The sequence below is a fragment of the Apostichopus japonicus genome, chromosome 7 (genome assembly GCF_037975245.1).
Source record: "Apostichopus japonicus isolate 1M-3 chromosome 7, ASM3797524v1, whole genome shotgun sequence".
NCBI lineage: Eukaryota > Metazoa > Echinodermata > Holothuroidea > Aspidochirotida > Stichopodidae > Apostichopus > Apostichopus japonicus.
Window position 1 is genome coordinate 6,964,219 of NC_092567.1, and position 14,489 is coordinate 6,978,707.

General features: G+C 35.8%; 3 protein-coding genes across 25 annotated transcripts in view; 2 read left to right on the forward strand and 1 right to left on the reverse strand.

Moving 5' to 3' along the window:
• LOC139970082 (uncharacterized) overlaps nt 1-14,489 on the reverse strand; it is an 892,672-nt gene that overhangs the window by 660,256 nt on the left and 217,927 nt on the right. The window lies entirely within an intron of this gene.
• The window catches only part of LOC139970035 (NLR family CARD domain-containing protein 4-like), a 545,770-nt gene that overhangs the window by 152,735 nt on the left and 378,546 nt on the right, over nt 1-14,489 (forward strand). The gene's annotated exons all lie outside the window — the stretch shown is intronic.
• Nucleotides 1-14,489, forward strand: part of LOC139970054 (uncharacterized) — a 116,541-nt gene that overhangs the window by 98,820 nt on the left and 3,232 nt on the right. For all 3 annotated transcript variants that reach the window (XM_071975668.1, XM_071975669.1, XM_071975670.1), the window contains exons 9-11: nt 5,526-5,560; nt 9,554-9,609; nt 10,935-14,457. In XM_071975668.1, the coding sequence (XP_071831769.1) occupies nt 5,526-5,560; nt 9,554-9,609; nt 10,935-10,981 (138 nt within the window). In that variant the 3' untranslated portion in view covers nt 10,982-14,457. The remainder of the gene's footprint in view (nt 1-5,525; nt 5,561-9,553; nt 9,610-10,934; nt 14,458-14,489) is intronic.

A 14,489-nucleotide genomic window follows, 5' to 3' on the forward strand; every position in this document is an offset into this window, starting at 1 on the left:
TTTTATTGCTTGTGAACATCCGACTCACCGTTTTCCAGAGTGCAAATGATATTGGCAATTGATATAAGGAATAGGTGAAACGTTTATTGATAAAATGAAAGAAAATTGAAGACTATTTTGTAATTTGTGAAATATTATATTCGTGGTTTGGAATAAACTGTAGAAGAAGATCTTGCAAATATTTTTTTAGTGGCACCAGATTCTCTCTGTGGAGTAAATCATTACCGATGATTCGGTGGAGCTGTGATTAAATCACTTTCCATTTCCACCACATTTACACAACACGTTCATAAACCAGTCAGTATGTGGGAGCAATTATACTACTGTTTTGTTCTTTTGTCTAGATACCATGGTAACCAAAGAACTGGACACGTAATTTGTGATGCTGTATACGAACATAATGTTCATAAAGATCACCCACATCAATCAGTTTTTTTTTCTTCAAGATACTGCGTCACGAATATATATATACATGCTAAGCCCGTGCCGTATATTGCTTTCTGCATTTTTGAAAAAGTATCTTACATGTACTGTAGATTCTCCTTTGGGAGGGCTGGATGATCCGTTTACAGCAATGGTTGAATGACAAAAATAACTTAACGAATGTAACATTTACATAGCTGGTTTCGTTTACAATGTCAACTTCATCGCCATCAAATAGCACTCCAAAGTTTTCATCAGTTTGAACTTTGATGAAATATTATAACTTTGATAGATGCTTGAACTCATTGGAAACCTGGTTGTTTTTTAACCAGCATCGGAACTTAAATAACACCTATCACATTTGTCATAACATATATACATACTAGCTTCACCTTCTTATACATATAGTAACTGGAGCTAAAGTTGTTTCTATTCTAATATCCTGCTGAGGCTAATTACAAGCGGTCAGATTCATAGTTCCTACTATAATATTGCTATACCGTTGTTCAAATAACATGTACACTTAGAGTTTCCGTAAGAAATATATAACTCGAATCTATATTACAAAAAGTCCGGCGCATATATTGTTCATTTCCTTTCCGTTATCACCAGTATAAATATAAAATATTTATATATAGGAAAACCAAAGAATAGGAAATATAAAAATATGTACATCAATATGAACATAAATATCAGAAAGTGAAAGATTAAAAATTAGTTGAAAACTTATGTTACTAAAAATAATACAAAAAGGATTCAAGTCATTCTGTTTGAATTAACTTTACAGCAAAGCAAAAAAAAAAAAAAAAGAACTGAAGGGCTTTATTCCATTTTTTGGGGCAAGATATTAAGATTGTGTACATTCTGTTGGCTATAATTAAGACCATGGTCACACCTATAAAATTGCATCTTCCGACAATCGTTTCTGAACTATAGTCCGACCATATTTAACTAACTACGATAGCGGTCACACGTAGCATACTCACACTACTTTGTACTATATTCTTTTTCGGACACAGTGCATCAGTGAGTTATCTATGCTTTTGCAAAGCTATCATGCGCAGTTGCATTGGGTCGGTCAAGGGTCACAGTTTTGACATGTTTCGCGGGATTTTTAGATGTAAATAGTAGATGATGGCGATGGAAGCTCAATTTGCAGTAGCGCTTCATTGGTTCTTAGATTTGTATAGGATTTGTACTGTAGGAGGCGTCACATATTGGAAGAAGCATTCCTGCAAAGACATGAAGCCGCTGTTCGCCGACGGAGAGCGTGTAGACGCATATTCATTTGTAATACACACCGAAATATTATGGATATGCAAGCCCAGCACACACTGCTCACGCTAATGTGTATGCGTCCGTTCGTATCCCTCTTTCGCCATCATCTCCGCACACTTCCTAAACACCTTATTCCTGACAGGGTTTTCCACCATACGCTGCACATACTCCCCCCAAATATATCAATTAGTGTCAGGACTTCTTGTTCCTCCCAGGTTTTACCGTGAGTAGTGGCCGCCATTGGGAGTTGTCTTAACGAATTGTTCGGAGTGTTGATTGTTGTGTTGTTTTGTGGTAGAAACCGTACGTGTGCATGTACAGTACATGTATTAGTGTACAGTATGCAGTGCAGTGCAGGTTTGTTTTGTTTACATCATATGTATCTAGGCACGCGTCGCTATGTCAAGGGATTGAAATCGGGATTTCCGGCCGAGGTCAGTGTTTACGTTAATTAAAATTCGTAGTCGGACAACGCAATTGCGGTCACCCGCATGCTTCTTCCTGCTAAAGATGGTCGCACCATGGTTAATTTGGGGCTAATGATGCTAATTACCATCTTTAGTGGACGATGGTCGGACGATCGTCAGACCATAGTAGAGAGCGGGCACACGCAAACCGTACCATGGTAGGACCATGGACGGACCATCGTTATGTCTGAGAAAATGTACGTGTGACCGGGGTCTAAAATATCTTAAGTGCAGTGATACAGTGGGTGTTCCATACGCATAGTTCATGTCTTCTCAATCAATAGGAATTGTCCAATCAAAACGTTCAAAGGAATAATTAGTTAACGGAAGAAATGTAAATGTTGCAGATGATAATTATGCTACAGTATGCATAGCTATAGAGACTTCAAACTAGTCTTGGTGATTTTCTAACTTTAAGATATTGATATAAAATATATATTTTTTTTTATTAGATTTGTTTTAAACTGTTACAGATCAGTGAGGTATGTGACATACTGTAAGTATGTTAAACAGGTCACGGTAGGACAGAGCGTTAATCTAGGATATAATCTTCGTTTTACCCGACATTCTTGAAATGGGCGCAATGTTACATGTTGTCAAGTGTCTGCTTCCTGTCAGGCTCACAGTATACGTTAGAAACCCATGTGAGGATATTAAGAAGTTTCATCACAATGTTAACATCATTCTTAGCTTTGTAATGTTGTCAACTTTCTGTTGGTGCTAGAAAACTTATTTCCATATTTTATTATAAACTGTCCCTACTCCTCTCTTTCAGCGCCCTTTCATCTATTCATGTGTTCCTAAAGCAGCCATATTCGTTGTTGTATTATATCATTAATTTAACACGAAACGAAACCTTGTGCAATTGTAAATGTTTAGATAAGTGTGTGCGCATTATTCAAGTGGTAATTCATGTAATCACACGTTGCACATTAGGACATTATTCTAATTCATATAACTTGAACCCAATTAAGACAATTGGTCATAAAAATCTACGTATTGCCTACTTATCGTAATGGCACACTTTCTCTGGTTTTATTCGTTATTTTTAATTAATATATCAAAGATGAAAACAACTTCCTTAGATGTTATATTGTGGTGGGCTACGTCGCCGCACTGAAGTAACGACAATTATATTTAAAGATAAATTTGCAATTGTCCAAACACGAGGAGATATTTCTCCAGGATATATCTCGTACAATACACAATATACATTTGAAACCTTGTGACGAGGTTGGTACAAATAAATGAAAATAAATGAAGTCTCCCTTTAACGCTCGTACTCCAGCACATTCGTCCTTTTTCATAATTATTATTGTCCTTCTTTCTCTGTATGTAGACTCCTATGTGCTCTCATTATAGAAGTTATTGTTTTGTGAATCAATGAACATTCAAGGAGAGAATATTCAGACAGATAAAAACATATAAAACGAAATGAATCTATCGTGCTTCCAGTGTCTCTCTTCCACACCGTCCCAGTCTTAAAATGTTTTATTGGTGAAAATCTCGATGGATAAATTTCACCTCTAGAATCTTTACGTCTGACGTCCCTGCACGCAGCAATAAAACAATCATTAAATGTTACTCGGTTCTAGTAGTTTGAGTTGTAATGCGATTTGAGGGATCCATATTGATTATATTTCATTAATGATTTAGATAAATGTATATATACGTGACTGCATGTGTACGTCCTATCAGGCTTATATATGAAAGGACGTATCTGGGTTTAACTCGAAACTAACAAATGGATTGTTAGGTAGGTTTCATCAACTTGAGGTACTTGAACATACTAGGAATATTAAAAGAGAGGTGAACTACTCAATAGTTTAATTAAAAGATTAAATTGAAGGTTTTTATTTCATTTTCAAGAAACGTCGTTTTGTACCATCCACTGTATGCACAGTAGTATGAATAAGCAGCATTATGATACAAACAAATTCAACGGTGAATCTGAACTAATAGTAGTTTTAAATACTTGTAGATTTAGTCTTTTGAATAACGGCTAAATAAAACAAATACAAAAATAGTACCTCGAAGTAGCTTGGGCCCGAATGGGAGGAGAGGGGGGGGGGGGGGTTCAAAGTACCTAGTAATGTGGTTGATTTTGAAAAGTTGCCCACCCGACGAATTAACTATTGTATCTTCATAATTATATTCAAGTGCTGACGACAATATAATGCAACATCCGGGCCTTGTATCCTCACATGGTTCCTATTGTTATTAGTACTCTTGCCATCAGAACCATTCTATATGTCTGTATCTTATAGTATAAGAAACACTCTGATGTAGTAGAGTCAAATTATTCCTTTTTCCAAGCCGAGTCCGAGACCACTTGGTTCGAGCATGGAGCTATAATAGCTCCATGGTTCGAGTATGGCACTCTCGAGTCCGAACAGAGTTCTACTGAGTATATGAGCAACTCAAACCAAGTCCAGCTAATACATAGAGACACAGCAATGTCGAGCTCACGCGGTTTCTGCCAATACTAGTCTTACAGACACACATGGCGTATCGGTCATTCTAAATATTCCTTAATTTACAGACCGTCGCTTCCTGGTTTAAATGTTCATTGCCTAACGTTGAACAGAGAGTGTCAACTATTGGAAAACTGATTATGTGCGCATGTGCAAACTTCCAATTAAACATACACACACCCAGGGTAAATTTAAAAGAAAAAATCTGTGCAGGGTTTATTATATTTCATGATATTTTTTAATGTTAACAGATCTACAGTAGTCTATTTTATTCTCCCCTTGTGTCTCTTATTTTATGTGTTCATCATACAACTGGATTTTCCAAACTTGCATGGATATCTCTACACAATCAACAATACGATAGAAACAGAATATCTAAGACGAAAGGGTGGGGGGGGGTTAACCAATATGATGCGTTGTGGGCCAACCAATATTTTGCTTTATTTTTGCCGTTACATCGATCCAACCACGATGTTCTGGGGGTCTATCTTTGAATACTGCCATTTTCCCTTTCTCGTGAGAAGTTCATCATTATGACGTCACTCAGTGTTTAATGACGGCACTCAGTGTTTGATGACGGCACTCAGTGTTTGATTACGTCACACAGTGTTTGATGACGGTTTTAAAACTAACTATGTCTTCCCTATATTGCTGATGTTTATACTCATGTTATTCAGTCCGTGCATCTTACATTGACAAGTCTGTCTCCTGTATTGAGTTTAGGGTGTTCAATGTAGATGTGCGATTACCTGCCAGGAATAGTTTACTGTGATATTTCTGAATATATATCATTCTAACTTGTATATTTTTTGCTTCGCCATATTATATTTTCCTGAAAATCTATTTCAAAATCTCATGAATATAATATTTCTTTTCCTTTCAGGTCTCTGACGAAGATGGCAATCTACCAGGAGAAGAGGTAAGAGAGACTTAGATTCATGTTCCTGTTAATAAGTAACGATAATTTAGTAACAATCAAAGAGGTATTAATTAATGTGGAACAAAGAACTAAGACAAAAGAATATGGTACTTTGTTTCTCATCAGGGGGAAAAGATTTATAATTGACGTATATGGAACAGGGAATTTAGGCCAGTTACAATTTTATATCTCGTAATGGTGATAGCACTGTTCTCAATGTCAAGTTTAGATGAGGTCTAAGGGATCTTACTTCCGCACACACAGTCAAAGAAATGTTAAACAAAGAAACGGATAGACTTTTAAATACTAAAGGTTTAGTCAGATGTTATGGAGCGTTACAAGCCAACAACTCACTAAAACAAAGTTGGAATATCGCCTTAAAAATGTCAGCCTTCAACACCACACACCCACGACCCCCACGACCCCCACCCCAACCATATGCTTCATGATTTTTTTTTCCTTAACTTTGCTGATGTGTAGATAATAATTCGAAAAGGTTATAAAAGACCATTTTTGGATTTATGATATTAAATCCTTTGTTCGTGCCTTTTTTCGCGAAATAAATTTTCACGGGTTATTTACTCTGAAAGGAAGTAACAATAACACCTTAAAAGTAACCTTTATTAAAACATAATGTTAGGTGAACATTCAACAGTGTTATCATAGTAATTTTCTCTTCACAAATAAGGGCTAACTTTAGAGGTCTATACTTAAATCGCTCATATTCTTCGATATTATTTGATATTTAAATATTAAATATTAGAATCATTCTCTGGGAATAAGGGCGGGTGGGGAATGGATGAGGACGCATCTTCGTATATAAGTAACCACATAACCGGTAACCAGTAAGATATTGATTATTGAAATTGAAGATATAACCTGGTCCGCTTTGTTGGTATAATTAGAGTACCAACAGAGCGGACCAGGGTTATCTCCCCCCAGTGAAAAATGTGGAGGGGCGGAAGTATCATTCCGCCCCCCCGCTCCGCAAGTCAGAAAACCCCTTTTTCATTTCCAAATGAGAAAAAAATCTCATTTGGAGCACCAAATTGCATCTAAGGCCAGCTGAAAATACAAAATTAAGTTTACAAAATGGAGTGGGTGTTGAAGTGTGCTATATTGCACCAAATTGCATCTGAGGCCACCTGGAAATGCAAAAAAATCCAAATCTTAGACCCCTCCCCCAGGCCGGCCATCAGCCTTCAGCCCCCCCCCCCACTCAAAGTACCTTCCTACGCCACTGGTTGTGTGGGTATCCGTTGGGTTAAAGCATCAATATTATTCATCGTGATATACGAGGGCGTCCTCTGTAGCATAAAATGACGAACTCGGGGTAGAAACCATTCCCTGTGGAATGTATGCATACCAAGCTGTTGCGATACCAAATATAAGGAAACTAGAAAAAAATATTAAATGTTAATATTTCAGTATCTCAGGGATCACGAACATCTGAGGGATTACGTCATGCATTTTCCCACAACATACATATCAGCATAATGTTTAAGTTTAGTTTGTGGTAGGCGCTGTGACTAGCTTGCTAGCTGGTTTTACTTTTATGTTGATAAACCTAACACATGTGTAAGAAATTATCCAAGTCTTATAAGAAAGGAATCTGGCTTTCAATTTCCCGTTTTCAATGGTTTTGAGTTTGATACTCTTTGGCCAAACACATTGTGTAAGATATAAACATGAATATCAGTAATCGGTTCTCTTTACTAAAAACAAACACATCGTGGTCTTTTATTCAGTTTCATCAATTTCTCTGTCAATTAAATCGAGCTAGATGAAGTCGAGGTCAAGCCTAACTGTTACTATAGGCCTAGTATCTGCAAACAGCCAGGCTTTCAGACAATGGTACTATGGTAACCACATATGTCCGTATGCTGCGGAAGAGAATGTGAGTGTATTATGATCGCGAATAATTTTAACAAAACATTAATAGGAATTACTTTCGCATTGGGGTCCCGGGAGTACATTAAAAAAGCAATTGCATGAGTTTTACGACTTCGTAGGCAATATGCCCCCGTGTCCAACAATGCGTCTGAATAGCCGGTCTTTAAGCGTGCTCTTACATCGTGTAAACACACACAGTGCAGCACTTTCAGCACCACTGACCATCGGTATGAGTCTTAACCACTCCCCTACCCCCCTCCCCCCCCCCCCAACCAACCTTTCACCATCTCTAACCTTGGACAATGAACCGAGTTATCGAGACTGGTTTTTATATCACCATCGACCTCAAATCTAAATGACTTATCCTTGATAAAATTATAGTTTTGGAGAACAAGGTATCGCTAGCAAATACAAAGAAAGAAACAATACGACAGTGCATTTTACACCATTATATGTATTAATAATTAAAGTCTTAATTGTTAATATTCCTCCACTGAAAGTAATAGGTGCTAATGATAACACAAGTGACAACATTACAAAACATGAGAACAGACCCCGGTCGAGCATGGTAATTTCACATTAATACAAAACATTTGATCCAATGGGTTTCAAACATGAAAGATCAAACTCAGTTACATTCAGAAAGACTAAAGAGGAATGGTAAGTGACATGAATAAGGGGTTAATCAACGGTCTAACGTGCGTTACTCACAGGATTAATGCACGATCGGGGGATAATGCAAGCGATGCACGAGGGCGGAGCGTAACGGAGCCCGAGTGCATCCAGCGATAGCTTTAACACCCGGAGTGCATTAATCCCGTTCATTCATACACTACCATTTGTGTGGGGGAAAAATCATAAAACAAAACATTTTTGGTTACATATAACCAAAGATTTATTAAAGTGATGCCCCGCAATTTTACCGTGCGTTACTTACAGGATTAACCACGGTCAGCTGACCTGAATGGACCAATAGGTTTTAGGAATCTTTACTAAGTATGAATGAATACAAGTTATGTAACGGTTATATCAAAATTAGAATGAATTGTCGGACTTCATAATGAGTAGAATGTTAGGCCCTGCCGCTCATATGAAAATGGCGACTCCAGTTGACGAGACCAGTGTTACACCCGATATAAACAAAGAACACAGTAACTACTGCAAATCATTTGTACCACACTAACAACTGGATCGTGCTATAAATCGGTAGCATGTTCTGTGAGGATTACAGTATAAGAACTCAGGATATGTGTAATCCCAACAAATCCAGTTTATTTGTTAGGATGACACATATCCTCAGTTCTTATTGAAATCGTAATAGCAAATGCTACCAATTTATCAGATATATTAGCACGATCCAGTTTTAACTCTGGAAATAAACTTTTAGTTTAACAGTAGTTACCGTAATCTCTGTGTGAATTGGTTTGGTGTTAAAACATGACGGAAACTTTCACTAGGTAATAATGTGATAGTGCATTGGGTTATATTGTTTGAGTCATAGTGATATGACGGGGAAATCCCTTGAATAGGTCATTTATTGTTACCAGTAGGGAAGAGGATGGGGTGTGGAGATTAGTGTACTTTTACACATAAATCACGTTTATATATTGGGAGAGGAATATATCTCAGTCAATATTTGTTGACATTTACTATTCATTTTTGTTATTTATATACTTATTGTCACTATTTCAATCAAACAGTCTAACTTTATTGAATCCAACCTTCACAAAGGAGTCTTTTCAAGCATGGAATGAAAGCGACCACATCATTAGTGACCTTGGTTTCATGAATTTAGCCTTCATATGTATATCTATTCAGTACTAAAATATTCAGAGAATGTTCTCGTTAGAAATCCCTAAAATGATAACTGAAATAATCATACACAGGAACAAAATAGTCAATACATTTAAAAACATGCAAAATGAGTTTAACAAGAAGTAAAATTTAGTTTGTTGTGACATGAATCCATTATCTTTGAAATAACACTTCTTATATGGCTGCATATAATGAATATTTACAACATTTAAATATACTGCATTGTCTTAGTTGTTGTGTTATCTTATACATATTCATTGCTTATACTTTTCCCTCTTGTATAGGGGGTTCGATGAGGAGAGTTACAAGAGAAACCTGGCAAGGCTCAAGTACAGTAACTGTAAGTCAATACAGCTAAATACTCTCTACCTTAGTAATTACCAGTGTATTTGTTAACAGTGATTATGTATGTTACTTTTAATTGTAAAATCTAAATATAAATCTCCATCATTAACCAAATTTTTTATTCCTATATCTGTAATTTTCATACCTTATCTTGACACTTATATTATCTGCTTCAACTGTAATTGGTTTTATTATATTGTTTCAATAACCAAGCTGATCCCTAATTAAAGGTATGATGATGAGTGATAAGTTCCTTCCATTATCAGAAATAAGAGTATCTGTTCATTATTGCAATAATGTTAGATCTACACAACCTTCCTTTTCCGCTGCTTAGGCGTAAGAAGGCTATAACTTCAAAAAGATACGTTTATGTATCTGCTAACATGTGTGTTATTACTAAAACGGTTATTATAACGATTGGTATATAATTCAAGCCTTCCTCATTATATGATTAATTTTATCGGACAAAATGAGAGATTATCGTGAGTCCTCCTTTGATACTAACAGGGACAAAAACTGCCAGAAAACATTGAAAGTTTAATAACGAAAACGACAACGTGCGATATGGTGACGTCACTCCATTGATGACAAACAGAAAATAATAGAATCTATGGAAAAGAAGAGAGTTAAATCTGAGCAAGGTCATGGCTTGTCAGCTGTTTGGCATATGTAACCTAATTAGGGACGTAAAATGGAATATTTAAAAGATGTGATGTGGTATCAGGAAGGGGAGAAATGAAATACAGGTTCATGAATTAACAGACAGAATAAATGTCAAGGTCAGCCGGTCACGATACTGTTTTCTAAAACACAAACATGTTTAAGAGCATTATATTGCTCCATTCGTTTCCTCCAAATTCGTCTTTTGTAACAAATTATCTCCTTTTACATAACATCAATAATTAGGGTTGTAAAGTATACTTACAGAGCAATTGAATTCCTTCGTTGAAGTTAGAAGAATGTAAATGTGCAATTCATGTGTAGACCTACATACGAGAAAAACAAGGGCGTAGGAGAGGGCGCCGCCATTTGATTATGTGCTCAAAGAGGGCAACTTCATACCGGTCGTTCGCTTGTTTCCCAGGTCGCGGTGTTTTATGTACTTATTTTTGGCTCATGGTTTTGCTGGCACTTGTTCCAGCGTGGGAGGGGGGGGGGGGATTGTCTAGGTATTACTTCCCCATTGTTCTACTGATAAGACTTTTCCTCGACCCATTATTTATATAAAAAATGTACCTAATATATATATATATATATATATATATATATATATATATATATATATATATATATATATATCATTTCATCTTTATATTACAGCTCAATGCATGTTCAGCTGGGGTCGCCAATCAGCAGAAGGACTGTGACGTCATTCACTCAATCCTCAAAACGGTGGCAGTTATTTCAGTGAGGAAGGATCTAATAAAGATTTAGGTTGTAAACTGTTAAAATCTCCCAAATACTTCAAACAGCGCCAGATACTGTATATAGCTCCAGTATAATACACATGCAATTAGTCTAGTGTGATTGTGACGTCATCAAATGCCTATATTCTCAAGACAATGGAATGGTGACTTGATGAAGATTGTAACTTTTACATTAATTGCGAATGGATATTGTAAAGAGATTAAGTTGTACAATAATATTAATAATTCCATATACAATAAAGAAGTAAAATTTGAAAGATAACTGTTCAATTTACATTTTGTTTTAAATGATTGCTTTATTCAGAATTTCAGTCTTTAAATGTTATAGTACACAAAAAGGAGTGTTATTAATGTTTCTTCAGCTTTTCTGGTTTTTAAGATTAATGTCTGGAATACTCCTGTAATGCTAAATTGATGATGACGTCAGCCCCTTAGAACAGGCCTAAATATTCATGTTAATAATGTGATTTATACATTTGAATAAATCAGCAAATCAAGTTTTGTAATTTCGCTCTTACACCAGAGCATATTTAGATAATTTTCATCATCATTTATCCGTGTAGAATTTGTACTTCAATGTTAACATTTTATTTGAGGCCATAAAGTCTTCTCATCCCATTGAGTGCTGTGATGTATTTGATGGACTGATATAACTGTCTCCGTATTATATTATAAAGACCAGTTACCTTTAACTCAGTTGTTCAAAGTAACTTGTCTCAAAATTAAACAAAATGTTATAGCAAAAGCAACCTAGACTGAATGCCAGTGGTCTACGACAAAACAACATTAATGTTGTGATTAAAGTCATCCTTTAATATGCTTCATGTTAAACAACTTAGTTTTGTGCGCTAAAGTGTACAAATGTAACCTTTTATGTTTTGGAAGTCACGTTGCTGTCGTTCGGGGGACTAGAGGGGTGGGCGATAGGGAGATGCATGTTATCTTGTGACCATTTCTGACTCTGATGTATATGCTTCACTGTCCACGATCTATCTCATATTGAGAGACAGCGCCTTCATTTTCGCCAACCAATTAAAAAGTATGATGGCGTCATTGATTATCAAGTTGAAGAAACAATTAACAAATTGACTAGTTATATCTTTTGAATTTAGCTCAATGAAATTTAAAACAAAACGATAACAGAGAAGTACATGTTAGAAAGAATGAGTAACTATGAGAATCTCGTCCTCGATATTACCCACCTTTCAGACGGGGTTAACCACAGGTAGCGTACATAATTTAAATTTATTGCTTTTTTTTTTATATTCGGAGAAGGGGTGGGGTGTTTAGTAGATTCCTACTCCATCCTGTCAAGAGATTAGGTTAACTTTGTAAACTGTTGATAACTCCAAATACTACACAGAACTCCAATCAAAGATTCGATACATTGCATGACCATACAGGCTACTTAGTATTGTAAAGTGTACAACAAGTTATTCCTTACGTTTTATTACCTACAAAACTATTCACATTTACTTTCTCTTCTAACTCTAAACGTGTTTGCTCTTCAAGCCAACATCAAATTACTAAGAACCAATCAAGGTTCTAATGACGTCATCCATCAACCACTACGTCATCAGTATATGAGACTATACATCCCTATCTTATTATTTGTGTGTATGGACAGGGGGGGGGGGGTGTAGGAGGGCATAAATGACGTACCCTCTATATTGGTGACCAAGTAATTGTATATGTTAGTCATTTGCACCACCACCAGCACGCTTATTGTATAATGGGAATTAAACTGTAATGTGCATTATGTTTTAATTTTCTTTGCCCCCATTATGTAACAAAGTCTTTGTTACTTGCGTAACTGAAGAAAGAGGTTTCACTTCCTCGTGTGTCCTTGGTCAAGTATTGCTGGTGACCTGTTCTCAGCATCCATGCACTCCTCGGTGCAGGGTATAACACCCTTCATTGGTCCAATTGTAATGATATGATTCATCCCAACTCGAGACCCCTATCTTCGATCCCCACCCCCACCTCATTCCCCGACAAGCACTTTACTACTTAGACCATAAAAATAACGACTAATTCTGTTAATACTTCTAACCTATTTTTAAGCAGACATGTTTGGAATGCATTGGATAAAATCTGTACATACTGTATCCACATACATTCAGTAACTAGGATTGCGTGATTCAACTTTTCTGTGGTTTTCTTCGTTCCTACTTTTACTAATTTTGATTTAAACTGTGACGTATCGGTTACGTAATGTCCTAAATCTCACACGAGTAGAGTCACATTAAGTGTGTCAATGTAAAGACTAAATGACATACATTGGTTATCTACAATACCATTGTGTTATTAAAATCGATCTACGAGAACTTAGAGGTGATATTAATTAATATCTGTGATATGTTTGTTCTAAGCCAGCATTTCTTCATTTCTTTCTGTTCCAATGTTTAATCGTTCTTAACATGAAGACAATAGGATGACGTGACAAATCTTAAAAGGATAGCTCTGGGGAAATTTATTTGACTAATCATATAATAAGCATCCAATTCCTACCTTACATTTTCGAGATATCGATAGCTTAAATTGTCACAATTTGTAATAATATAAGTGAACTTGAAGCAAACAGGTGTTACGTCATAGTTACATCACACTGATAGCAAATGTTCTGTTTATTCCTATGTTTAATTCTCTTGATATGACATTGGATTGTATAGGGTTACAACTTTGCTTCCGGGGATTTGAAGATATTAATACCCAAATGACTGTAGTATATTCATATTTTATTGAATCCTCATTTTGAAAAAGAAATATTGGATGTACATTTCCAATGGAGTAATGGATACTTTTCATACTTGCTTTATGTACATGTTTTTTAGTAAGAAGGTGTGCCCTATTGTTTTGGCGTTGACCGTATGAATATTAATGAGATTATTGGATCAAACCTAAGGAGTTTTACATTAAAATAACTCCGCAACCTGAATTCAGATTGTAGCCAGACTTGGTATACAGTTGTTGGTTAATATTATGACATTTGGGTGATGGTTACTACACTTTATTATTCCACTATTCAAGTAACCATAGTGACCGTTGGACTCTTGTTAGTATTTTATCGTCTTCATTTAACTCCCGATGTTACTATAGTTCTAAATAGAGCCTCGTTTGTTAAGACAATACGATCACGTGAGCTAACACAATATATCAAGATTGAAAGAGATAATAACGCTGATAATGTTCTGTACATTAAGTAAACATTAAATATAATGGTATGCTCTCTGTGTTTCATTTTTCGATTTCATTATTTCCTTCAGGTTTTTATTTTACTCCATCATTTAAATTTTCTACTTGTTTGTGATATTAAAGGAGAATCAAACCCAACGATTACTTAATATTATGTGATAGGTAAGCTATCGATATTATGTGATTGGTAAGCCATCGATCATTGTAATATTATGTGATAGGTAAGCTATCGATCATTGTAATATTATGTGAT